We start from the raw sequence: 26,505 nt of genomic DNA on the forward strand, positions 1-26,505 counted from the left end.
CTGCAGGATTTGTGATAGATCCTATGCTACTAAGTATCAATCTAATGGCTCTACTCTGCAACTGTACTCGTGCCATTATATCACCCGTCATATTATGTGAACGTAATGTTCTCAATAAGACCTGGCCAATATCTTATCAAAGGATTTTTAGTTTTATATTAGATCTTTTTGTAATGCATCTTAATAGTCCATTTGATTTTACTACCTGTATCATTTGTAACCTTACAGCAATAAATGTTCTTATAAAACCTAGGTCACATGGTATCTGCTTGATATTAGCCGGCCTGCATTCATAACATTGCATTTATTGGTATTCAGTATCATCTACCAAAGACTGACCCATTTCACCATTGAATCTGGATGTGATTGCATTTATTATTTGTTAACATTCATGAAAGCCTTCATCTCACTTTTGAACTGGAGACAAGTTCCCCTAAGCCTATATCAATAGACAGTTATCCTCTACAGACAGTTACATGGGTAAGATTGGTATAGAGGGATAAGAGCCAAACACAGGTAATTGGGACTAGCTTAATGGTAAAAACTGGGCAGCATGGACAGAAAGGCCTGTTTCCATGCTGTAAACCCTATGACTCGATCTAGATTATTAAAATAGATTGCAAAGAGAAATAGTTATAACACCAACATCCATGGGATTCTACTCACAATCGATCTTCACCTGGACTATGACCATTAACAACAACCCTCTTCCTAAAAGGATGCAGCCAATCCCTCAACTTCCCAATAACAGCCTGCCATTCCATTTCTAGTGTTTCACAGTTTATGTTACTCTCTCTCCCTCCCCTTAGTTTGTTTCTCTCTCTCATCCCAGAAGTTTGTGTGTCTTCTCACTCCCTCACAAACAACCCCCCAAACCGAGTTTGTGTGTCTCTCCTCTTCTAATTTGTCATCTTCTCTTCCTCGCTCCCTAGTTTATGATCACATTTCTATCCCTCCCTGGAAATTGTGATCTTCTCCTCTCTTGCTCCTCACTTCCTCTCCCTTCTCCAGTTTGTGTTTGTCTCTTTGCCCTCCCGCACTCTTTCCCCACCATTAGCATTTTGCTCTCTCTTCCCCCGTCACTTTGTTAGGATTCAGAGTTTCCAAGTAATTTTCTTGGCTACAGTGCCATCATCCTTACAACTAAAAATGAAGCTGTGTTTCCCAAATAATAAGAACCAACAGGCCTCAGACAATGTGGTTTGGTTACAAACCATGACAAACTGGAGTACAATGTATACATGAATCATACATACAAGGACCATTTTTATCTCCAGTTACCAGCAGAGGCACCCGTGGGAGTTACACACACTTAGTCACACTAACTCACTCCCACATGCACAAAATGCCCAACAGTCACAAAATCACTCACTCCCACACAATCATTCACTCACTTTGACTCCCACACACAATCACTCACTCATACTCACTCCCACACACATTGTCTCTTGCACTCCCCTCTATATATTCACACACACTCAATCCCACACATACAGTTACACTAATTCACTCCACACACACATACTCACTCACCTCCCACACATACTCAATCTCACTCACTCCCTCACATACACACTTAGTCACATTAACTCATTCCCACACACGCACATTCATTTCCCTACGCGCGCGCACACACCCCCCCTTTCCCTGGGCCTGCCAAGACTTCACCCTCCCTATGCTCACTAAGTCCTCATCAGGGCTGTGGCTGGATCTGAGGCTGTGGACCCCTCACACACCCAGCCAGACTGCCCATCTACCTGTTCACACCAGTCCCTGCAGTCCACCAGCTCTAACCCACCCACTCACTCCCCATTAAAAGTAGCACTTTGAGTCTCTTTAGCCTGAAACTGAGATATAAGAACCTTACCCAGCAATTGGTGATGTGCTGCTTGTCCAATCAAAGGCTGGCTTCATCCTACATTGCCTGCTGAGCCTATCAGCAGCCAAAAAGGTAATAATCTCTGGATTACTACCTGAGCCACGAGCTAATTGGCACAGGGTCAGTAAGATTAAGGAGGTAAACGCGTGGCTCAAAAATTGGTATGGGAAGAATGGGCTCGAATTCATGGGACATTGGCACCAGTATTGGGGAAGAGGGGACCTGTTCTGATGGGACGGTCTTCATCTGAATCGTGCTGGGACCAGAGTCCTGGCGAATCGTATAACTAGGATTGTAGATAGGGCTTTAAACTAAATAGTGGGGGGGAGGGTTCAGTTGTATGGAGAATTAGAAAATCAAAGTTAAAGGAGAGGGTAGAAGTGCAGGTTAAAGATGAGGACTTTCAACTGGTTAAAGGAGCTGAGGGCTCAGGAGGGTTTAGTAAAGTTTCAAGACCATGTAACAGAACAGAGAGTACAGAAGATGGCAGGAATCTAACCTCAGACAGAGCAAAAAAGGTGACAAGTATGATAAGGGAGGTGGTCAATGCAGGACTGAGGGTGTTGTACCTAAATGCGCGCAGCATACGGAACAAGGTAAATGAGCTTGTTGCGCACATTGAAATTGGTCAGTACGATGTTGTGGGCATCACAGAGACGTGGCTGCAAGGGGATCAGGGCTGGGATCTAAATATACAAGGATATGTGTCCTATCGAAAGCACAGCCAGATGGGCAAAGGGGACGGGGTTGCATTGTTAGTAAGGAATGAAGTGGAATCGATAGAAAGAAGTGATATAGGATCAGAAGGCATAGAATCTCTGTGGGTAGAATTGAGGAATCACAAAGGTAAAAAGGCCGTAATGGGAGTTACGTACAGGCCCCCTAGCTGTAGTCAGGCTGTGGGGCAGAAAATAAATCAGGAAATAGAAAAGGCATATAAAAAAGGCAATATTACATTAATCATGGGGGACTTCAATATACAGGTGGACGGGAAAATCAGGTAGGTAGTGGATCACAAGAAAAGGAATTTGTGGAATGTCTAAGATGGCTTTTTGGAGCAGCTTGTGACAGCGCCTACTAGGGAACAGGCAATTCTGGATTTGGTGATGTGTAATGAGGCAGACTTGATTAGGGAACTGAAGGTGAAGGAACCCTTAGGGAGCTGTGACCACAATATGATAGAATTTACCCTGCAGTTTGAGAGGGAGAAGCTGGAATCAGATGTAACGGAATTACAATTAAATAAAGGTAACTACAAAGACATGAGGGAGAAGTTGGCCAGAGTTGATTGGAAAGGGAGCCTAGCAGGGAAGACAGTGGAACAGCGATGGCAGGAGTTTTTGGGGATTATACAGGAGGCACAACAGAAATTCATCCCAAGGAGGAGGAAACATACTAAGGGGAGGACGAGGCATCCATGGCTGATGAGGGAAGACAAGGACAGCATAAAAGCAAAAGAAAAAGCATACAAAGTGGCGAGGATTAGTGGGAAGCCAGAGGATTGGGAAGCCTTTAAAAGCAAGCAGAGGACAACTAAAAAAGCAATAAGGGGGGAGAAGATGAAATATGAGTGTAAGCTAGCTAGTAATATAAAAGAAGATAGGAAGAGATTTTTCTATCTATAAAGTAAGAGATAGGCAAAAATAGACATTGGAAAATGTAGCTGGAGAAGTAACAATAGGAAACAAAGCAATGGCAGAAGAACTGAATAATTACTTTGCATCAGTCTTCATGATGAAGCCAGAGGTTCAGGAGAATCAGGGGGCACAGGTGAGTGTAGTGGTCATCACCAAGGAGAAGGTTCTGGGGTAACTGAAAAGTCTGAAGGTGGATAAATCACCTGGACCGGATGGCTTCAGAGTTCTAAAAGAGATAGCTGAGGAAATTGTGGAGGCATTGGTGGTGACCTTTCAGGAATCACTGGAGGCAGGGAGGGCCCCAGACAACTGGAAAGTAGCTAATGTAACACCGCTGATTAAGAAAGGAGGGAGGCAGCAGATGGGAAATTATAGGCCGATTAGCCTGACTTCGGTCATTGGCAAGATTTGAGAGTCTATTATTAAAGATGAGATCGCAGAGTACTTGGAAGTGCATGATAAAATAAGACTGAGTCAGCACGGCTTTGTCAAGCGGAGGTCATGTCTGACAAATCTGTTAGAGTTCTTTGAGGAGGTAACAAGGAAGTTAGATAAAGGAGAACGAGTGGACGTGATTTATTTAGATTTCTAGGTCTTTGACAAGGTGCCACGTAGGAAACTGTTAAATAAGTTAAGTGTCCATGGTGTTAAAGGAAAGATCCTGGCATGGGTGGAGGATTGGCTGACTGGCAGAAGACAGAGAGTGGGGATAAAGGGGTCTTTTTCAGGATGGTAGCCAGTGACTAGTGGTGTGCCTCAGAGGTCAGTGCTGGGACCACAAATTTTCACAATATACATTAATGATTTGGAGGAAAGAACTGAAGGCACTGTTGCTAAGTTTACAGATGATACAAAGATATGTAGAGGGACAGTTAGTATTGAGGAAGCAGGGGGGCTGCAGAAGGACTTGATCAGGCTCGGAGAGTGGGCAAAGAAGTGGCAGATGGAATACAATGTGGAAAAGTGTGAGGTTATGCACTTTGGAAGGAGGAATGGAGGCATAGACTATTTTTTTAAATGGGGAAATGCTTCGGAAATCAGAAACACAAAGGGACTTGGGAGTCCTTGTTCAAGATTCTCTTAAGGTTAACGTGCAGGTTCAGTCAACAGTTAGGAAGGCAAATGCAATGTTAGCATTCATGTCGAGAGGGCTAGAATACAAGAGCAGGGATGTACTTCTGAAGCCGTAAAAGGCTCTGGTTAAACCCCATTTGGAGTATTATGAGCAGTTTTAGGCTCTGTACATAAGGAAGGATATGCTGGCCTTGGAAAGGGTCCAGAGGAGATTCACAAGAATGATCCCTGGGATTAAGAGCTTGTCCTATGAGGAACGGTTGAGGACTCTGGGCCTGTACTCATTGGAATTTAGAAGGATGAGGGGAGATCTTATTGAAACTTACAGGATACTGCGAGGCCTGGATAGAGTGGACGTGGAAAGGATGTTTCCACTAGTAAGAAAAACTAGAACCAGAGGTCACAGCCTCAGACTAAAGGCACGATCCTTTAAAACAGAAATGAGGAGGAATTTCTTCAGCCAGAGAGTGGTGAATCTGTGAAACTCTTTGCCACAGAAGGCTGTGGAGGCCAGGTCATTGAGTGTCTTTAAGAGAGAGAAAGATAGGTTCTTGGTTAATAAGGGGATCAAGGGTTATGGGGAAAAGGCAGGAGAATGGAGATGTGAAAAATATCAGCCATGATTGAGTGGCAGACCAGACTCGATGGGCTGAGTGGCCTAATTCTGATCCTATGTCTTATGGTCTTATGATCTGTGATTGGACAAGCAAGCTCTGAGCATTTTTAAAAACTCTCACAGGGAACTTTTGGAGTTGCACGATTGCCTACACTACAAAGATGCAATGGGCTTCATGAAAATGCCTCATGGGTCAAATGTCGCCCATAGGTCAAGCCTTGGATAAGTCTGTGCTAGATGGTCTTGAGCTACTTCAGCAAATTCCTGATTGTGCTTTGAAGACGCTTTGAGTGCTCAAGAGATAGTTCTGTTATCACAAAGAGCCCATCTACTGCCCTGATCAGATAGCCACGATATTATTACAGATAATTTAGTTCAACATCCAATCAGTGGTTATCCAGAGGATTTTAATGATATGACAATCATACTCTTGAAGGTGATAGGAATATGACTGGCCTCTATGTTCTGACGATAGCCATTATTTAGCAATTAGCTGGCATCACTCCCTTCAACAGTATACACCCATCACATTTCTAACCCCATTCAGTCTCCAGCCAAGCCTGGACACCAAGTTTTCTGACTCTTAGACCTTCGAGATTGAGGATAACTTCCTTCCACTTCGGTTCAATGGATTCTGAGATGGTCAATGAACTCAATGTACATCTGCAGGCTCTGTTACACGTGGGGAAGTGTTGCTTTGAGATTTGGGTGGATGAGATATTGGGAGGTTTGTGCACTTTCACCAAAGCCTTGATTTTACCTCAAATGTTTCCAACAAAGTCTCTCGATGTTTTCAGTGCCTTCTGGATAAAACTTCTCCATATTGGTCAGTCACAAGTCAGGGACTCCCATGAGTCAATGGAGGTGTTTGACCTCTTTAGCGATGTTTTGAGGACATCCCTAAGAAGTGTTCCTGTCATCCTCCTGGGTGCCTCCTGCCACAATCGAGTTCTGAGTAGAACAGTTGCTTTGGGAGTTTGGTGCCAGACAAAGAAAAGATATTTTCAGACCAGTGGAGCTGTTTTTGTGATCGATGCCTCAAAGCTGGGCAGCTTCGCTGGGGAGAGATGCTACTCCAGGAGTGCCCTTTTCAGCACAGGATTTGGAGAATCTTGAGAAGACATTTCTTTGAGGTGCTTATTCAGCATTTTAACTTCAGTGTCTTTGTGAATTCCGTACCTTCCAGTCCACCAAAAAGTGTAAATTCTAATCCTTAGCAAAATGCGTTTCAACTAACTAACGACTGTGCTAAAACAAAACAATGAAGAATTTGCTATGAACACATCTTAGGGAACAGCACTGACTGTAGTTTCTACTTTAATAATTCATACCTGAAGGATATTGTTGATTTCCTCTGATATACAGAAATCTAATTCCTTTTCATACTCCCCATTCTCTCCACATCTTCTCTTCTTAACCCCTGGCTGATTTTCACAGGGGATTTCTACAGTGGTATTATAGTTTGCTGTGCCATATATTTCATCATAGCATGGTATTTTATCATCTGTTTAAAGAAAACAGCGTTGATACAGCTTTCCAAAAGCTACATAATTTCATTCTTACTGTTCATTTAAGTTTATCACTTGTTCCGTACTCATCTGATGTGTGCGTTATTGATTATTGATATGCGAATATATGCCACTGTGCTTGGAACAATTATTGACCGGCAAATATTTCGATCCACAAGTGTCATACAAACATCATTGGTTGGCTTGCTAAGAAGTGAAATAAATGAAAAGAAAAAAAAGGAGACAATAGGAGCAAATTTAAATTGATCAATTCCACCAGGCTGGAATCAGGTGAACTATTTTTGTGAATGTGCAAGTGAAATCCAGATTAAACTGCATTTATTTCAATTCAAGAGGCCTGACGGGCAAGGCAGATGAACCCAGGGCATGGGTGGGTACGTGGGACTGGGATATTATAGCAATTAATAGGATTGAGGGTTATAATAGGATTGAGGGTATTAATAGGATTGAGGGTTATAGGTAAGCCTATATATAAGCCTAGGTAGGTAGGGACATGACCGGTGCAACTTGTGGGCCGAAGGGCCTGTTTGTGCTGTATCCTTTCTATGTTCTATGTTCTAATTACTGAAACATGGCTAAGGAAGGGAGAGGACTGGCAGCTCAATGTTCCAGGGTACAGATGCTATAGGAAAGGTAGAACAGGAGGTAAGAGAGGAGGGGGGAGTTGCACTTTTGATTAGGGAAAGCATCACGACCGTACTGAGAGGGGATATATCCAAGGGTTCGGCCACTGAGTCTATATGGGTAGAATTGAGAAATAAGAAGGGGGAAATCACTTTGATGGGGTTGTACTATAGGCCCCCAAATAGTCGGTGGGAAATTGAGGAACAAATATGTAAGGAGATTACAGATAGCTCCAAGAATAATAGGGTGGTAATAGTCGAAGATTTTAACTTTCCCAACATTGACTGGGACAGCCATAGTATTAAAGGGTTCGATGGAGAGAAATTTGTTGAGTGTATTCAGGAGGAATTTCTCATTCAGTATGTGGATGGCCCGACTAGAGAGGGGGCAAAACTTGACCTCCTCTTGGGAAATAAGGAAGGGAAGGTGACAGAAGTGTTAGTGAGTGATCACTTTGGGACCAGTGACCATAATTCTATTGGTTTTAAGATAGCTATGAAGAATGATAGGTCTGGCCCAAAAGTTAAAATTCAAAATTGGGGCAAGACCAATTTTGATGGTATCAGGCAGGAACTTTCAAAAGTTAATTGGGGGAGTCTGTGGGAAGGCAAAGGGATGTCTGGTAAGCGGTACGCATTCAAAAGTGTGTTAACCAGGGTTCAGGGTAAACACATTCCTCTTAGAGTGAAGGGCAAGGCTGGCAGAAGTCGGGAACCCTGGATGACTCGGATATTGAGGCCCTGGTCAAGAAGAAGAGGCACATGACATACATAGGCAGCTGGGATCAAGTGAATCCCTTGAAGAGTATAGGGGGTGTAGGAGTAGAGTTAAGAGAGAAATCAGGAGGGCAAAAAGGGGACACGAAATTGTTTTGGCAGATAAGGCAAAGGAGACTCCAAAGAGCTTCTACAAATACATAAAGGGCAAAAAAGTAACTAGGGAGAGAGTAGGGCCTCTTAAGGATCAACAAAGCCATCTATGCGCGGATCCACAAGAGTTGGGTGAGATCCTAAATGAATATTTCTCATCAGTATTTACTGTTGAGAAAAGCATGGATGTTAGGGAACTTGGGGAAATAAATAGTGATGTCTTGAGGAGTGTACATATTACAGAGAAGGAGGTGCTGAAAGTCTTAAAGCTCATCAAGGTAGATAAATCCCTGGGACCTGATGAAGTGTATTCCAGGAGGCTAGGGAGGAAATTGCGGGTCCCCTAGCCGAGATATTTGAATCATCGATAGTCACGGGTGAGATGCCTGAAGATTGGAGAGTGGCAAATGTTGTGCCTTTGTTTAAAAAGGGCTGCAGGGAAAAGCCTGGGAACTACAGGCCAGTGAGCCTCACATCTGTGGTGGATAAATTGTTGGAAGGTATTTTGAGAGACAGGATCTACAAGCATTTAGAGACGAAGGACTGATTAGGGACAGTCAGCATGGCTTTGAGAGTGGAAAATTTGATTGAGTTTTTTGAAGGGGTAACCAAGGACGTAGATGAGGGCAGTGCAGTTGATGTTGTCTACATGGACTTTAGCAAGGCCTTTGACAAGGTATCGCATGGTAGGTTGTTGCATAAGGTTAAATCTCACGGGATCCAGGGTGAGGTATCTAAATGGAGACAAAATTGGCTTCTTGATAGAAGTAAGAAGTCTCACAGCACCAGGTTAAAGTCCAACAGGTTTATTTGGTAGAAAATACCATAAGCTTTCGGAGCACTGCTCCTTCGTCAGATGGAGTGGAAATCTGCTCTCAAACAGTGCAAACAGACAGATAGAAGCCAGAGGGTGGTTGTAGAGAGTTGTTTTTCAAACTGGAGGCCTGTGACCAGCGGTGTGCCTCAGGGATCAGTGCTAGGTCCACTGTTATTTGTCATTTACATGAATGATTTGGATGAGAATATAGGAAGCATGGTTAGTAAGTTTGCAGATGACACTAAGATTGGTGGCATAGTGGACAGTGAAGAAAGTTATCTCCAATTGCAATGGGATCTTGATCAATTGGGCCAGTGGGCTGACGAATGGCAAATGGAGTTTAATTTAGGCTAATGCGAGGTGATGCATTTTGGTAGATTGAACCAAGGCAGGACTTACTCAGTTAATGGTAGGGCGTTGGGGAGAGTTACAGAACAAAGAGATCTAGGGGTACATGTTCATAGCTCCTTGATAGTGGAGTCACAGGTGGACAGAGTGGTGAAGAAGGCATTCGGCATGCTTGGTTTCATCGATCAGAACATTGAATACAGGAGTTGGGAGGTCTTGTTGAAGTTGTACAAGGCATTGGTACGGCCACACTTGGAATACTGTGTGCAATTCTGGTCACCCTATTATGGAAAGGATATTATTAAACTAGAAAGATTGCAGAAAAGATTTACTAGGATGCTACCGGGACTTGATGGATTGAGTTATAAGGAGAGACTGGATAGACTGGGACTTTTTTCTCTGGAGCGTAGGGGGCTGAGGGGTGATCTTATAGAGGTCTATAAAATAATGAGGGGCACAGATCAGCTAGATAGCAATATCTTTTCCCAAAGGTAGGGGAGTCTAAAACTAGAGGGCATAGGTTTAAGGTGAGAGGGGAGAGATACAAAAGTGTCCAGAGGGGCAATTTTTTCACACAGAGGGTGGTGAGTGTCTGGAACAAGCTGCCAGAGGGAGTAGTAGAGGTGGGTACAATTTTGTCTTTTAAAAAGCATTTAGATAGTTACATGGGTATGATGGGTATAGAGGGATATGGGCCAAATGTGGGCAATTGGGATTAGCTTAGGAATTTTAAAAAAGGGTGGCATGGACAAGTTGGGTCGAAGGGCTCTAAATGAAATTGGTGAGCTACTTGCACACTTGAAGCTGGAGTGATGGTGGTGGTGTGGGCCTTCAACATAAATGCATTACACGCCCCAAAGGGCCAGACATTTGGGAGCAGGTGCTTTGTCCCTCACAACGCCAGGGACCCGGGTTCAATTCCAGCCTCGGGTCACTGTCTGTGTGGAGTTGGCACGTTCTCCCTGCGTCTATGCGGGTTTCCTTTCGATGCTCTGGCTTCCTCCCACACTCCAAAGATGTGCAGGTTAGGTCGATTGGCCATGTTAAATTGCAATCAGGCTGTGTGAGAGCTGCACTTCGGGGGTCCCGGGCTGGCCAGCGAATGAGCTGGCCAGCAAACTGCAGGCTGACAATGCGGGGCCACTGCGCGTGTGCAGAATCCCACTGATGGCAGCCTCCCGGGCGGAAATAGGCCCCACCTCTTGAAATTCAATGATAATCACGCTGGTGGCCTCTGCATTGCACAATCTGGGAGATTCTTGTCTGAAGTCCCACGGAAAAAAACAGCGTGAATTATTCCAGTTTTCCCACAAATTTGACGCTTAGAATTTTTTTGGGAGAATTCCACAAAGCTGAACTCTGTTTCTCTCTCCACAGATGCTGCCAGACCTGCTGAATTTTTCCAGCATTTTCTGTTTTTTTATTATAGACACCCTATTTAGTTAGATGATAATTATTCCATTTCTACTCATTTATAACTTCAAATGCTCTCTAGCAAAATTATTTTATTATTCAAAAGATTACTTACCGGGTAACAATTCAGTTGTATATTTTGGAGAAAGATTTTGGATTTGGGTGGTGATTTCATTTGAAGTTAAAGGTTTCTTAGAGACCACTTGATAGAGTATAATTACACTCCCTTTGCTAAATCAGTAAAGACAAGAAAAGGGATTATTGTAGCCATTTTCTTAAATCAACTTATTCAAACTAAGAACCGAATGAAGGTGTGAAAGAATGGGAAATTTAACTTTTATCTTTGTTTGGAGTAGTTAGGCTTTTAATAAAAGCTGCATTCTCTTCAATAAGGTTCAAAGTGCAAAACTGCAGATTTTCCAGACTGAACCTTTCACTGAAGTCTCGGCAGTTCCTTAGTGTAACTTCAGCAGCTCCTTTGCCACGTCCAGAATTCCCTGACAGAACGTGACAGTGTTGTGCAATGTGCCAGCCCGTACGTTCAAATGAAAAGAATATGACCTTTGATGCCAGTTCCATCATTTATCTCAGCAATGCTGAGTGCTCAGTCCCACATTCCTGGAATCTAGGAGAGCAGGCAGAATGGCGGAATATAGATAAATATAAGTGCATCTTTTGCCTAGGGAATTGCAGGCTGATCTTGTAAACAATGTTGACAGTTTTACACTTTGGGACCATGGAGACAATGGGCCACCTGCACCGTGACTGATGTCCAACAATCCACTGCCACCCTGAAGCAATCAGTCACCCTGACTGTGATCGATGCTGAATATGCTGCTGTCACCCTGAGGTAGTGGGTCACCCTCACTGTGATAAATACACAAGCACCCACCGTCACCATTCCCTGTGCATTTAAATATGCAAATCACCCTGCAGGCAAGGTCAGGCACAGACGGATTTTTGTTTGGATTCACCAAAATTACAAGTATTGACCTCTCTCTCTACAGAGAAGTAGAAAACTTGCTGATAAGGAAATGAAAAGTGGCAATTTTTCTATTATTGCTTCTGGGCATTTAAGGTTGGCTGGACAGTGGATTAAGGGAGATCGGGCAGGCAGGATTGCAGCCCAAAACAAAGAGTGTCTGAATTAAAATGAATGCAGGGAAATCTGGCATCTCCATTTCAGATATGCAATCCTCATAGGGATGAGAATTGCAGGCTAGGCCAGCAATTTTTGGCCATCCTTAATTCTCCTCAAGAAGTTAGTGGTGAGCTGCCTTCCTGAACTACTGCAGTCCATGTGTTGTAGGTGGCCCACAGTTCTGTTAGACAGGGAGTCCCATTGACAGTGAAGGAAAGGCAATATAGTTCCAAGTCAGGATTGTGTCTGACCCAGAGAGGGACTTGTATGCTGTGGTGTTCCCATGCATCAGCTTCCCTTGTCCTTCACAGTGGTAGAGATTGCCGGCTTGGAAGGTGCTGACGAAGGAGCCTTGGTGAATTCATGCAGTGCATTGTGTAGATGATACACACTGCTGCCACTGTGTGTTCGTGGTGGATGAAGTGAATGTTGAAGGTGGTGGATGGGATGCCAGTCAAGTGGACTGCTTTGTCCTGAAAGATGCCCTTGAGGGTTGTTGGAAATGCATTTATCCAGTCAAGTGGAGAACATTCCATCACACTCCTGACTTGTAGATGGTGGACAGGGTGTGGAGAGTCAGGGGTGATGTATTCAGCTCAGAATTGCCAGCCTCGGACCTGCTTTTGTAATCATTGTATTTATATGGCTGGTTCAATTTAGTTTCGGGTCAATGGTAGCCCCCAGTCTATTGTAGCAGGTTTCCCCTGACAGTAATGCCATTGAATGCCATGGGGAGATGGTTAGATTATTTCGTGTTGAAGGTGGTCATTGCCTGCAATTGTGTGATACGAATGTTGCCAATTATCAGCCCAAGACTGAATATTGTTCAACTCTTGCTGCATATGAACATGGACTGCTTCAGTATTTGATGAGTTGTGGATGGGCTGAACATTGTGCAATCATCAGCAAACATCCCCAACTTGACCTAATGATAGAGGGAAGGTGATTCCAGCTGCAAGGATCCAGTCACATGGCTGCCATCAATGGCCCCTGGGAAATTCAATAATACAGTCAAGTTGGGGAGTCTTGAGTTAATTCTAGATGATCCTCAGGGTAGAAGGTCAAGGTGCAAATGTTGAAGGTGCTGGACACTGACTGCAATCAGCAATGTTATCTCTGTGGTGCAGGTTAGTCTCTTCTAACCTTGTAGAAGCTGGAACATTTTAGTAACTGTCTCACTACTGACTGAATTGTGTGGAGACCTTGACCTCAGTCAGCGCCATTGGTTTTTATGTGGGGCCCAAAAATTGGGAACAAACATTTTCGGTGTTGTCTGAGACGCCCTTGATATTGGGCATCAGTTTTCACTTAATACAGCTGGCAAGAATTAGCATAAAATTGGGCCATTGCTATGATCTTAGCAGCCCTCAGCTAAAGATGAGTACGGGGTCAGTCAGGAATGGAGGTATGAAGCCAACATAAAACCACATATGAATATCACGTTGGGAGTTCAGTGATGGGAGCAGGAAATTAGTAATGGAAGATTTCAGTAGGGACATAAGGGGCCAGGTCCGCCAGAAGGGGCAAATATTAATAGTAGTGAAAATTGTACAGTGGCACAGTGGTTAGCACAGCTGCCTCACAGCGCCAGGGACTGGGGTTCGATTCCTGGTTTGGATGACTGTGTGGAGTTTGCACATTCTCCATGTCTGCGTGGGTTTCCTCCGGGCACTCCAGTTTCCTCCCACTGTCGAAAGATGCACAGGTTATGTGCATTGCCATGCTAAATTCCGCTTCAGTGTACCTGGAGGGGAATTGCACTGGAACTTGAGGCACTGGAGTGTGGCAACGAGGGGATTTTCACAGTAGCTTCATTACAGTGTTAATGTAAGCCTAAATGTGACACGAATGAAATAATAAACTTTAATTGGGAAGGATGGTAATTGTAAGTAAAGAATGGAGTCTGCTCCTCCCAGCTGCACATTCAGGGAAAATATTTAACATTTTTGTTACAGGCAATCCCTGGAGTTAATTTCTCCAAATGCAGCCAGTATTCATGCTGATTAGTTCAGAGTAAGTGATGTTGGAGATTTAACGTCACACAGGCTTAAACCCCTATTTGTATCGGCCTGCTCCTGGCCTGGTTAAAAGATACCGCTTGTTTGATCTTAGTGCAACATGGCAATGGGTATACTTCAAATCAAAGTGTTCACACGCATCCAATCTGCCATTTTAGGGTCTTAGCCCACTCAACAGCTTCGAGGTCCAGGTCTTTCGATTGTTTAAACCAGAATTCAAATTTTCAAACCATCATATTATGACATGAATATTGATTATTTCCAAAATGAAGCTAACCTTCTGCATTATTAACCAGTAAATTACATTCCAGAGGTGTGTTGCAGATCATAAACAGGCCTGAAACTGTAGAGTCATATTAAAATAAGGCTCTCACATGTTTTACAAGAGCACTCTAGACCAGTTTGACAGGCTGGCTGAAGCATTATACTTGAAGAGGAATCCAGTGAAAAGGATTCCTTGCCAAGTTTCTCAGCTCTCAAAAGTACTTTACATACCAATGGGGCAAGTCCTGACTAATTGAAAATACAATCATCATAAGGATATGCAGTGTACTCTGCATGGTTTACAAAAATGTCTTGTCATATGTGATTTGGAGGAATGAGAAAGACAAGTCAGAGCAGTTTGAGTGATCAGTATGAAGAAGGTTGTTGCCAGGAATGGAGAAATGTGGCTATAAGTAAATAATTAATCTGCTGGGATTTGTTTTCTTTTTAACAAGGAAGCTAAAGGGAGATTGAATTGAGTTGTCCAAAATTATGAGGGTCCTAAACAGACTGAATGACAAGAATCAGAGGGCATGGATTTAAAATAATTGGTTGAATAATTAGAGGGAAGTTGAATTTTTTTCACTCAGAGGGTGGTAGAATCTGGGACTCACAGTTGAATAGCTCTCATTGTATTTAAAAAACACTTGGAAAGCATTTGAGGTGTGGTAATCTGCATGGCTGCAGAAGAGCTGAAAGACGAGCACAGACACATGAGCCTCATTAGCCTATTTCTTTGATGTACATCTTCCTATGTTTCTATCAGCAACAATAGCACAAGAAGAAGCAGAGGGTATCAGGTGTTTGTTGGCTTGACAACTAATGTGCAAATCTTATAAGGAAAACTGTTAAATAAACTTAAACTATGTCTAGCAGAGTAGCACTGGGGTCATGAAAGGTTCTTTAAAAATGCAATTTCTTTCTTTTCTTTCCAGGACAATTAAGGTGACATTTTTAAACGGTTATTCCCTATTCAAATAAGTTAATGTACCATCCAATTGACATGCGCAAATCTGGTGGCTGCACACTACCTTTCATATAGCCATCTGTATCCAAATGCAGCTAGACCGGGATAACATTCAGGTTTGCGCTGATGAGGGGAAAATTACATTTGCATTACACAAGTGCCTGGCAATTTCCACCTCCAACAAGAAAGAAACTAACCACCATCCTTTGACAATGGCATTCCCATTGATAAATCCCCCACCCTTAACATCCTGAATATATCCCTGACTAGAAACTTAACTGGATGCGACAAAAAATAATAGTGTGGCTGCAAGAGCAGGTCAGGGACTGATAATTCTACAGTGAGTAATTCACTTCCTGACACTCCAAAATCTGTCCACCATCAGTCAGGAGTGTGGTAGAATAACTCTCCACTTGCTCGGATGAGTGCAGCTCCAACAACACGCTAGAAGCTTGATACCATTCAGGACAAAGCAGCTTGACCACACCGATCGCCTCCATAAACATTTGCTGTCTTCATCACTTGAGATACAGTGGTAGCACTGTGTACCACATGCATGGCTACAACTTGCCAAACAATCTTTGGCAGTATCTTTCAAAGCCAAGACCTCAACCAGCTCGAAGGATAAAAGTAGTAAATGGAACACTATCAACTGCAAGCTTCCATCTAACTTATGCACCATCCTGACTTAAAACTATAATCGCTGATTCTTTACCATAACGGAGTCAAAATCCTGCAACTCCATTTTTAACAGCATGGTATGTGTACCTACACCAGATGGCTACAGCAGTTCAAGGTGGCTCACCACCACGTTCTCAAGAGAATTTAGGGATGGAGGAATGGGCAATAAATATTGGCCTTGCCAGCGACACTCACATCCAATGAAAGAATTTTTAAAAGTCCTCTATGCAAGACTGCTAACTCATAATTTAGTGCAGAATGTGGACATGTTAATCTGCAAGGAAGCACACTTCACCACAAGTGACAAGCTGTACCCATCTTGGACCTTAGTCATTGCTCCTCCTTCCTTACCCTCAAAATTTGCATGTGTGGAAGGGCTTTTATGATTTGCATCTCATGGAGTGAGGAATCCAGAAACGCTGCCAAAAGTGCCCAGGTTATGGGTAGGTGGGTAGGGAGGGAATGTGTCCGCACCTTCCAGAATTAGCTCAAAGTGCCCCTGTTGAGTTTTACAAAGTGAACCATCTTAAAATTGTTTTTTAAATTGCAGAGCAGATATCTGGCAATGGCAATAATAAAGAAAAGTTACCATCTTGTAACCAAAATAAAAGGCATAAATGTTTCCATTCCTTCATGTGTTCACTTTCCAGCTTCACTTATATATCAAATTCCCTGTGTTCAACGTTAGACCTTAAGAATAAAATGCAACTGTTGCTCCTCAAAATGTTTAACTTACGTGAATCCTAAAATATTTACTTCAGCATCAGGTTGCACCTCTCTGTAGGCACGTTCCAACTAAAGAAATAGACAGAAGATTAGAAAGATTATATTCCATAAATAATTGGCAAACAATTTTAATTTTACAGGAATTTACAAATGTGAAATGTTTTCATTATTCTACAAAGTTTATTATGACAGGGTATTTTTTTATTTATTAGTGTCACAAGTAGGCTTACATTAACACTACAATGACGTTACTGTGAAATTCCCCTAGTCGCCACACTCTGGCGGACACTGAGGGAGAATTTAGCATGGCTAATGCACCTAACCAGCATGTCTTTCGGACTGTGGGAGGAAACCGGAGCACCCGGAGAAAACCCATGCAGACTCCTCACAGATAGTGCCCCAAGCCGGGAATTGAACCCAGGTCCCTGGCGCTGTGAGGCAGCAGTGCTGCGCAACCAAGCCGCCCTAATCTAATGATGGTTACAGTTAGTTAGATTTGCCTTTGCATATTTGGATTAAGTTTTCTGCATAACAAATTACTTATAGTGTGGTTTGCTAACAGTTCAAATGAGGGAATCTCGGCATTGGTAACATGAGTGAACATGAAATTTCACATTTGTAAAAACTCACCAACAATCAAAACCTGAAGCAATTGTAATAGTTCACTTTCAGTGCTAGAGAGGTTGATTGGCAGTAATTAATATTATCACATTATTGAAAGGCTTGTTCAACTGCAATGGATAATACTTACAAAGAACAAACAAAGAACAAAGAACAATACGGCACAGGAACAGGCACTTCGGCCCTCCAAGCCCGCGCCGCTCCCCGGTCCAGGATTGAATCCTGAATCCAGGATCCCCGCCCAATTTTCCAGCCTATCTACATCCTAATATCCTATCCACCGAGCTGTCCCTCACAGCTACGATGCTTTGTTCATCACAACCTATTAACTCACCCCCACCCCCCCATTCCAGACCATGTGATCTCCAGGGAGAGGCGAAAACCCAGAGTGAAAACCCCAGGGCCAATATGGGGAAAAAAAATCTGGGAAATTCCTCTCCGACCCCCTGAGGCGATCGAAACGAGTCCAGGAGATCACACTGGCCCTGATCAGAAAATGCTTCCCAACCCTATTCATTTCCACTTAGATTAGATTGCGTCTCAATTTACACTTCACCCTATTCGAAACGTGTCAATGATGAGGCAGACAGTGAGATGTTAGCCAGAAATCTCTGGCTGTTCACACCTTTCTGCTGCTGCCAGTGAGAACAGAGAATTTGGTGCTTATCCAAAACTCCGTTCGCTGCAGCAGGTCTGGAGAATCCCAGCTGTGGGCGAGATTGGAGAATATGTCCCATTACTTTTTCTGGTTAATGGCACAGCAACGGATCTTGGACAACAACATTTGGACATTTGAGTTTAATCTGTCTCTATGCAAAGTTGCTGTATCATTTACGCATAAATAACAGAGTGTCACTAGCCTCACTGCTCTTTTGACGGAAAATTATAGTCCATGAAATTCACTGTTTATAGCACACATTCCTTATCACCACACACCATTCAGTGATATCACCATTCTGTTAAGCCTTGAGGTAGCATCTCAATAGGATTTAGCATTTCAAACCTGCCTGTTACGAAATCACAACCTACAGCAGCTCATTTCTACCATTAGGTGGAACTTCATAAACTTTACAAGTTCCCCTGACCTATAACTACAGCATTATTAATGGACTCTTGAGAATCCACCAATTTATATTTTTGAGTTTGTAAGTATATCACTTTGGCTGATCAGCAGCACAGTAAGGTAATGGCCAAAAAGCTCAATTTTCTTTTAGAAACACACAAGTTACTGAATTATTACCCACAGCCAAAAAGTAGTTGAATATAACATTGTAATGGTTTGCTGTCAATTAGTATTTATTCATTCACAGAATGTGTGCATCATTGGCAAGGCCAGCATTGATTACCTAACCTTAATTGTCTCCGAGAAGGGCTTCTTGAATATGACCTACTGGTTTGCTAAGTCACTCAATGGGCAGTTAAGAGTCAACTACATTGCTGTGGATCTGGACCAGATGTCAGCCAGATGATACAAGGACAGTAATTTCCTTCACTCAAGGACATCGGTGAACCAGATGGGTTTTTGCAATAATCAAGTAGTTTCACGGTCACCATTACTGACACCAGCTTTTTAATTCCAGATTTTTATTAAATTAACTGAATTTAAATCCTCCCAGCTTCCACAGTGCAATTTGAATTCGGTATTGCCTGATCATTGGTCCAGCCTTTGATTTCTTGCCCAGTAACATAATGACGTTGCAAAGACATGTATTGAAAAAAACAGGAATGCAACCACAGCAAGAATTCATACAGGAAAGATTTATTACTCGTCATTAAAAAAAATTCTGGATTGCAGCAGGTAGTCTTTGCAATTATCTATCAAATTGATGACAGATCCAATTCTACCGAAATCCAGGAAGTATCTATGCTTAAAGCTAAAGTTGCAAAACATTTAATACAAACATCCCACAGTAGGGAGATCTTGTGGCGCAACAGTAGTGTCTCCCCTTTGGCCTAAAAGCTCCAGATTTAGGTCCAACTTAATGGTCATGTGTTTATAATGTGGCAGAACAAGTTGATTATCAGCCAGTAAACATTTCCATTATGCCAGGTGGCAGCCGTAACAGTGGATCAGCTATCCTGAAGAAAGCAACAAAAAAAACCCACTGCAATACTTTGCCAAGAATAATCATGGACCAATTCAGTGGAATTCCCTAGTTGCCAGTATCTTCATAGGGCATGGTACCTGAGGGAGGAGGTGACTCCATAATAAAAAGTAAAAGTAAAGTTTCTTTATTAGTCACAAGTAAGGCTTACATTAACACTGCAATGAAGTTACTGTGAAATTCCCCTAGTCGCCACACTCCAGTACCTGTGTGGGTCAATGCACCTAACCAGCACATCTTTGGACTGTGGGAGGAAACCGGAGCACCCGGAGGAAACCCACGCGGACATGAGGAGAACATGCAAACTCCACACAGACAGTGACCCAAGCCGAGAATCGAACCTGGGTCCCTGGCGCTGTGAGGCAGCAGTGCTAACTACACTGCCATTGTGCTGCCCTATCAAGTCAGGTTTACTTCAATGTCCAAAAACATTAATATAGTGGCAAAAAAATCTCTGTAAATCTGTATTTTGCATGCTGTGTGCCACAAACATATCTCGCGGTCACATGTTTCATGGTCGCATTTAAAATAGGAAGCCATAAGGAAACTTTTATAATGGGAAAATAATGTGAAAGGAGTTAGTGGCATGGTACGGTCATGATCCGTGCAATTCCCTCAAGACACTTCCAAAAAGATTTTCACCCAGTACTGAAACTTGTATCCACAGCGAGATACTAACCTAATTTTTACTTAAATCAAAATGGTTACATATTGCACGTGGACAGGATTGTATTTTCCCATTTAATTGCCTTTTGAAACTTTTTAGATTTCTATTCATATTTTACTTTAATGCAGCAGCAGGACTTTAAATTTCTGCTGAAAGGCAAGATTCACCAACAATAGCAGACAGTTAGAAAAGAAACACTTTTTGATTAAATAATCTTGGTCATTCAGTTACATACCAGCGTCTTAAATTCTTTGGAGAGACTTTTATAGAAGCTTGATGAAGAATTGTTTAGTTCATCTGTAAAAGTCAGTCCTGAAACTCTGATTGCATAGTTCTGTCTTGCTGCAACAAAATAAAAATATAGAGAATGTGTATTTGTTTGCTTTAAGATACCAGGGGCAAACTTCCCAAAACGTTTCTAAGTGTCAGAACAGCGTTAATATGGGAGTCCATCACGCTGGTCTCTTGGGCAAGCTTGTCACTATAATTTCCCAGCACTTATGCCAGCGAAGACAGCTTCAGAGCGCTCGAGCGCCATTGCGCAGGGCGCCCTGATCTGACCGGGAGACCTCCTACCAACTCCCACCTCCCCATCATCGGCAGCATTACTACCTTCCACACCAACACAGGCAACGGGGCATCAGGACACTCCTGATGAGTCCCCTGGCGGACACCTGGCATACCCCGCCACCCCGCAGGGCCCCCCTCCTTCCACTCCTGACGTGACAACCCCGCTTGCAGAGCTCCCCTTGTACAACTACCTACTTGTTTGACCACCCCCCCGCCCTTGCATAGCCCCCGATTATTGTGCATGCCTTCTCCCATCATAGCCCCACCCTCTTGGCACTGCCCCTGGCACGCTTAGGATTGCCTACATTAATTCCGACCCTATGTTAAGAGGCTTCGCACTGTTTCTAGGTGTGAAGCTGTTCTCGCCGGTAAAGGGGGCTGGGAGGATAATGATCTGATTTCACAAATGCATTCAATAAGATGCCAGCAAAATGTTCAGATAACATAAGGAGTTATGGAGTTGGGTGTAAAATATTAGCACAGAGAATTGGTTAACATAAAGGAAGTAAGAAAAAGGCATAAATGCAACATTCTCAAGTTGGCAGGCTGTGACGAGTGCTGAACTGCAAGGATCAGATGTGGAGCCTTCGGTATTCCCAATCTATATTAATGATTTAAATAGAGAGAGCGAGAGAGAGTAATGTATCTAAGTATGCTGACAGTATCAATATAGGTGGAAAGGTGCAGCCTTGGACTGGGAGAAGAATCATAGAATCCTAATGTTCAAAAGGAGGCCATTCGGCCCATCGAGTCTGCACCCACTACAATCCCACCCAGGCCCTATCCCCATAACCCCATGCATTTATTCTAGCTAGTCCCCCTGACACTAAGGGGCAACTTAGAATGGCCAATCCACCTAACCAGCATATCTTTGGACTGTGGGAGGAAACCAGAGCATCCAGAGGAAACCCACGCAGACATGGGGAGAATGTGCAAACTCCACACAGACAGTGAGCCAAGCCGGGAATCGAACCCGGGTCCTTAGCGTTGAGAGGCCAGAGTCTTGGGCCATTGAGTTACTGCTCTGGGTTGGTTTGGAGGTGAGACAGATTGGGAAAGGAGAAGAAGAGAGAGAAAGTGGAGAAGGAGAGAGATGGACAGAGTAGAAAGGAGAGAGACAGAGTGGGAAAGGGGAGATGGAGAGAGAGAGAAACTGAGTGGGAAAAGGGAAAGCGAGTATCAGATAGAGAATAGGAAAGGAAAGCCAGCAAAATGTTGAGGTGAATTTCAGTAGTGCTGAAATTGAGATACAGGTTTGATACTCATCTAGGAAACTCAAATTCAGCCATTACATTAAAGCAGTGAGTGAGTTGAGCGTTTCTGTATTCTGTCTCTTAAAAAAATGAATTACATTGGTTTGTGTGTGTGGGAGACCCAGAACTGAGTTTGTCTATGTGCAAGAGGCCCCTGATATGAAAAAGGTTCCCCATCCCTGCCTTTGAAGGAGGTCATATGCCCAATGGGATAGGTCAGGTTCCCTTTGGGATTCCAAAAAGTAGGCATGAATGGATGTGATTGGAACTGTGAAGCTAATTGTCAATTGTTAACAGTATCTAAATAAACTGTCAAGAGGAGCTAGTAAAAACAATTCAAAAGCGTCAAGATGAATGATCTAAAGGAGCTGTCAAGACATTTAAAACTCCTGCCCTTTAATTATTTGAAACAAAAACTGTCGAGTGTTCAAAAAATTGTTACTAGCTATTTCACTCTGACACCTGACATAAGTCTTAGGGTTAGCTTTACAGGATCAGTATCACATGACTGATTTCACAACCCTCCATTAGCACAGTAGGGTCTGCCATTTCAGAGTTTGATTGACAGTTCCAAGTGGTTTTGGAATCTTTATTTCCAATGCATTTTTTATAAGTGTTGTGAAAATGAATGAAAAGTTTGCTGATGTTAAGGATAATGTATTGAAGGAATGTATTTATGATTGAAAGTAAAAATGAAGTCAGAATAGGCCATGGAGCTTTATTTAATCTCAACATGAATCTTGAGGTCTGCTTATTGTGCAAACTGAGATGGAATAGTAGATATAAGGATAACAGGTGTTGGATTGGGGCGTGGGTTGGCATGAGTTGCACTAGGTTGGCATAGTGGCTATGAAGGGCCATGGGGTGTGATGGGACCATATGTTGGAATGGAGCATATAAGGGGTCATGGGTGTGGGTAAAGCCATGTGGGTTAGCATCCAGAATATGAAAGTTCCTTTGGTGGGCAGAGGGGCATAGATTGACAATGTAGCGTATGTAGGATGATAAGAAGTGGATGGCGGGCATGAGGTGCCATTAGTTGGTATGGATGGGGCATTGGGAGTTTGTGTGACGGGGTGTGAAGGGTGAGGGCTGGGGTTCTATTTTCTGTCATTTTTTAAAAACTTTGATACAGTGCCAGTGCACCAAAGCTGGACTTCCACCCATCCCGTCGCTGTAGCTGGCATCTACCACACTCATTTGAGGATCACCAGCCCAACTCCAAGGGAGCCCCGTCACCTTCTGGACCAAGTTCTCCTGGGTCAGGTTTGCAGAACTAGGGAATGTCCTCCCTGACTCTGCACTGCTGACCCAGGAGGAAAGATCCAGGCTTTTGGTCTCTCAGGGAATCAAAGGATATGGGGAACAGGCAGGATAGACAGGTGGAAGTCCAACATCAGCCACGTTTGTATTGAATGGCAGAGTAGGTTTAATGGGCCATATGGTCTACTCCTGCTCCTGTCTCACAAAATCAGAAAACGCTGGACAAATTCAGCAGGTCTGGCAGCATCTACGGAGAGAAATAGTGTTAATGTTGTTGAGGGAAAATGGGGGAGGGGCTATAATGCAGTTAAGCAGGCACTGTCAGGGCAGCAGGTTGGCAGTGCCAAGGGGGGTCTGAAGGGAGTTCTTTAAGCAATCCCATAGCCTGATTTCACTCACTTTGTGGTTGGGGAGAAGAGGGCGATGTAATGCCCTAGTACCATGATGCCAGAGAGAATTGGGGGCGGGGGGGATGAAAGGGGGTGCACAGGTCACCTTCATGCAAGTGTAGAATGGAGGGGTGCGGGCGGTGAGCTGTAGATTCAGTGATGGGAGAGGGCGGGAGGTTGCCCCTCCAGGGTCAAAGGTTGAGGGTCTTCCCCATGTCTGCTGGGGAAGGGGGCGTGGGCTAGGCAGCACTATGTCTGTAGGTTGGGGGGGGGGGGGGCGCGGGGGCAGCATTCAAGATTGGGGCTCCCTTTAAAAAGGATGCTCTGGTCCTTGCCTGCGACTTTAGGTCCCCACTCGTAAGTGCAGGAGAATTCAGTGAGAATCTCCCCAGGCGGCAAAACAATTTCTAAGTGAGCTTGAATTGCAAACTGATTCGCAATGACTCTCCCAAAAGAAGTCGCACCAGGTTTCCTGCTGGGGACAACACATGATGCGAGATTTTCTGGTCCCACCCACTGAGGGAATCATAACAGGGACAGAAACTTCAGCAGATCATTTAAAGGTTCATTGACCTCAGGCAGGAATTTCTGGCCTTAGGGAGTGCGTGGCCAGAAAATCCCATCCTTAGAATTTTCTTTGGGAGAATTGCACCCTCTGTTTTTGTTTCTGTTTTTTGTTTCAGACTTCCAGCTTCCGCAGTATTTAGCTTTTATCCTCTTCCTTGTGTTCCGGTCTTGTTTTAAAAATGATAACCTACTGGTCTGAACCTCACACTATTACAAAGCATTAATTATTGAAGGCACCTTTGGCCAATACTCCATTTTTAACTTCAGTCACACACATTAACCTTTGATATTCTCTTCCAGAAATTCCCATCATCTTTTAGCAAAATACATAATCAAAATTAAGCACCTGTTGAAACTGCAAGCACAGACATAGATAGGCTGATTATTTTCATAATTTAAAGGGCAGTTATTTAAACAACTTGATAATTTGACTGCTCCCCAGACATTATTCATCCTTTACAAAAGTCTATATTTACTCTAAATATTTGTAACTGCGGGTTGAGACCTTGCTGCAGCAGTTTGAACTCAGCAATGAGTTAAATCAATCTGAAAGTACATATTTCCCCATTGTCAGTCATGTTCTGCCCTCAGTGACCTACGAGGGAAAATAGGATCAGTAGATAATGGGGACAGGACTTCTCGATCCATGTTCCCAGCATCATTTTGGATAAGATGTTGAGTCTCCGTAACTCTGTGAAAATCTAGATGTAAATGTTAGTTTTCAACAAATTTCTGCAAATAAACAACTTTACATTTGTTACACAGTTCAGTAATGTCAAAATATTCTCAGCTAGAAAGCAGTCAGTTCATATCTACAAGTTTACTTGCATGTAGAGAAAGAATAAACACTGCAATATACCTAAATTATCTGGCGTGGTTAATCTTGTTGTTTTCACCGTGGTGGTGGATGTTGTTTTCACCGTGGTGGTGGGTGTGGTGGTCACCGTGGTGGTGGGTGTGGTGGTCACCGTGGTGGTGGGTGTGGTGGTCACCGTGGTGCTGGGTGTGGTGGTCACCGTGGTGCTGGGTGTTGTTGTCACCGTGGCCGTGGTTGCAGTTGTCACCGTGGTGGTGGATGTTGTTTTCACCATGGTGGTGGGTGCGGTTGTCACCGTGGTGATGGGTGCGGTTGTCACCGTGGTGGTGGGTGCGGTTGTCACCGTGGTGATGGGTGCGGTTGTCACCGTGGTGGTGGGTGCGGTTGTCACCGTGGTGATGGGTGCAGTTGTCACCGTGGTGATGGGTGCAGTTGTCACCGTGGTGGGTGGTGTTGTCGACACCATTGTGGGTGCTGTTGACATAGTGGTGAGTGTTGTATTGCCTGGTGTAGATGTGGACTCAGTGCTGTGTGTGGGGGTTGTTGTTACAGATGGGAGCTCGCAGTATGTCCCTTCTTTTGGCTCACTCCTGATACAGTCACAGCTTCCGGCTCCTGTATTGTTCACACTGCAGGACTGGTATTTACTACAAAATGCTGAGTTCCAAGTAAATCCACTGTCACACTTGCACTGAGTTTCATTGTTCACATATCGACAAACTAGGAGAAACAATGAAAAAGTAATTAAAACATTGCCAGCATTCTGTGGGGGAGAAATTAGTTAGTGTATAATGCTGCTACAAGTGTGCTGCACATTGTACATTAATTCCTCAGCAACGGACAACAGCTCTCATGGGTTTCTCATGGATTTCAATGAGGAAATCTGTCTGGGCAAAGCTAGTCACATCATGTGATGCTGTTTGCCCTCGGAGAAGCGCCTGTACAGAAACAAATTTCTCCCCCATGGTTTCCATGTACAAAGTAAAGATTTATTCACCCCACCACGTCCAATGGATTCGATATATATTTAACAAAGCTAAGAAATCAATTATCAATAATGTGAAATAAGTAGATGTTTGCAAATTCAATCTACCCATTCAGATACTAGCCTTGTTGAAGCTGTGTGTGTGATTTCCACTTAACCAAGGGGGCAGAATCAGCAATTGTCTGATATATAATTTATCAAAGTTAAACCCATTTAAATTAATTTCACTTTTGCCCTCATTATCATGAAGAGAACTAGCAAAGTGATGTTGGATAATTGTTAACATTTCTATATTGTACTGTTTTATATAATAGAAACTCATATACATGAGCGCTGTAAGATATTTGATGTATAATTGTCCAGACTTTGTGGTTGTAATGACAGTGAAGTTGTTTCACATTTTTTTATTGTCACAATGAACATAGAACATAGAACAGTACAGCACAGAACAGGCCCTTCGGCCCACGATGTTGTGCCGAGCTTTATCTGAAACAAATGACTTTTAAAAATTCATTTATGGGATGTGGGCGTCGCTGGCTGGACCAACATTTATTGCCCATCTCGAGTTGCCCTTGAGTAGGTGGTGGTGAGCTGCCTTCTTGCACCGCTGCAGTCCCCCAGGTGTAGGCACACCCCCGGTGCTGTCAGGGAGGGAGTTCCAGAAT

General features: G+C 43.4%; 1 protein-coding gene across 1 annotated transcript in view; it reads right to left on the bottom strand.

Moving 5' to 3' along the window:
* The window catches only part of LOC144493990 (adhesion G-protein coupled receptor F1-like), a 51,936-nt gene that overhangs the window by 16,430 nt on the left and 9,001 nt on the right, over nucleotides 1-26,505 (bottom strand). The window contains exons 4-8 of the mRNA XM_078213564.1: nucleotides 24,898-25,575; nucleotides 20,232-20,338; nucleotides 16,614-16,672; nucleotides 10,922-11,037; nucleotides 6,538-6,710 (exon numbers count right to left, since the gene is read on the bottom strand). Of these exons, the coding sequence (XP_078069690.1) occupies nucleotides 6,538-6,710; nucleotides 10,922-11,037; nucleotides 16,614-16,672; nucleotides 20,232-20,338; nucleotides 24,898-25,575 (1,133 nt within the window). The remainder of the gene's footprint in view (nucleotides 1-6,537; nucleotides 6,711-10,921; nucleotides 11,038-16,613; nucleotides 16,673-20,231; nucleotides 20,339-24,897; nucleotides 25,576-26,505) is intronic.

This window comes from Mustelus asterias, chromosome 5 (genome assembly GCF_964213995.1).
Source record: "Mustelus asterias chromosome 5, sMusAst1.hap1.1, whole genome shotgun sequence".
In the NCBI taxonomy this organism is placed as follows: Eukaryota; Metazoa; Chordata; class Chondrichthyes; order Carcharhiniformes; family Triakidae; genus Mustelus; species Mustelus asterias.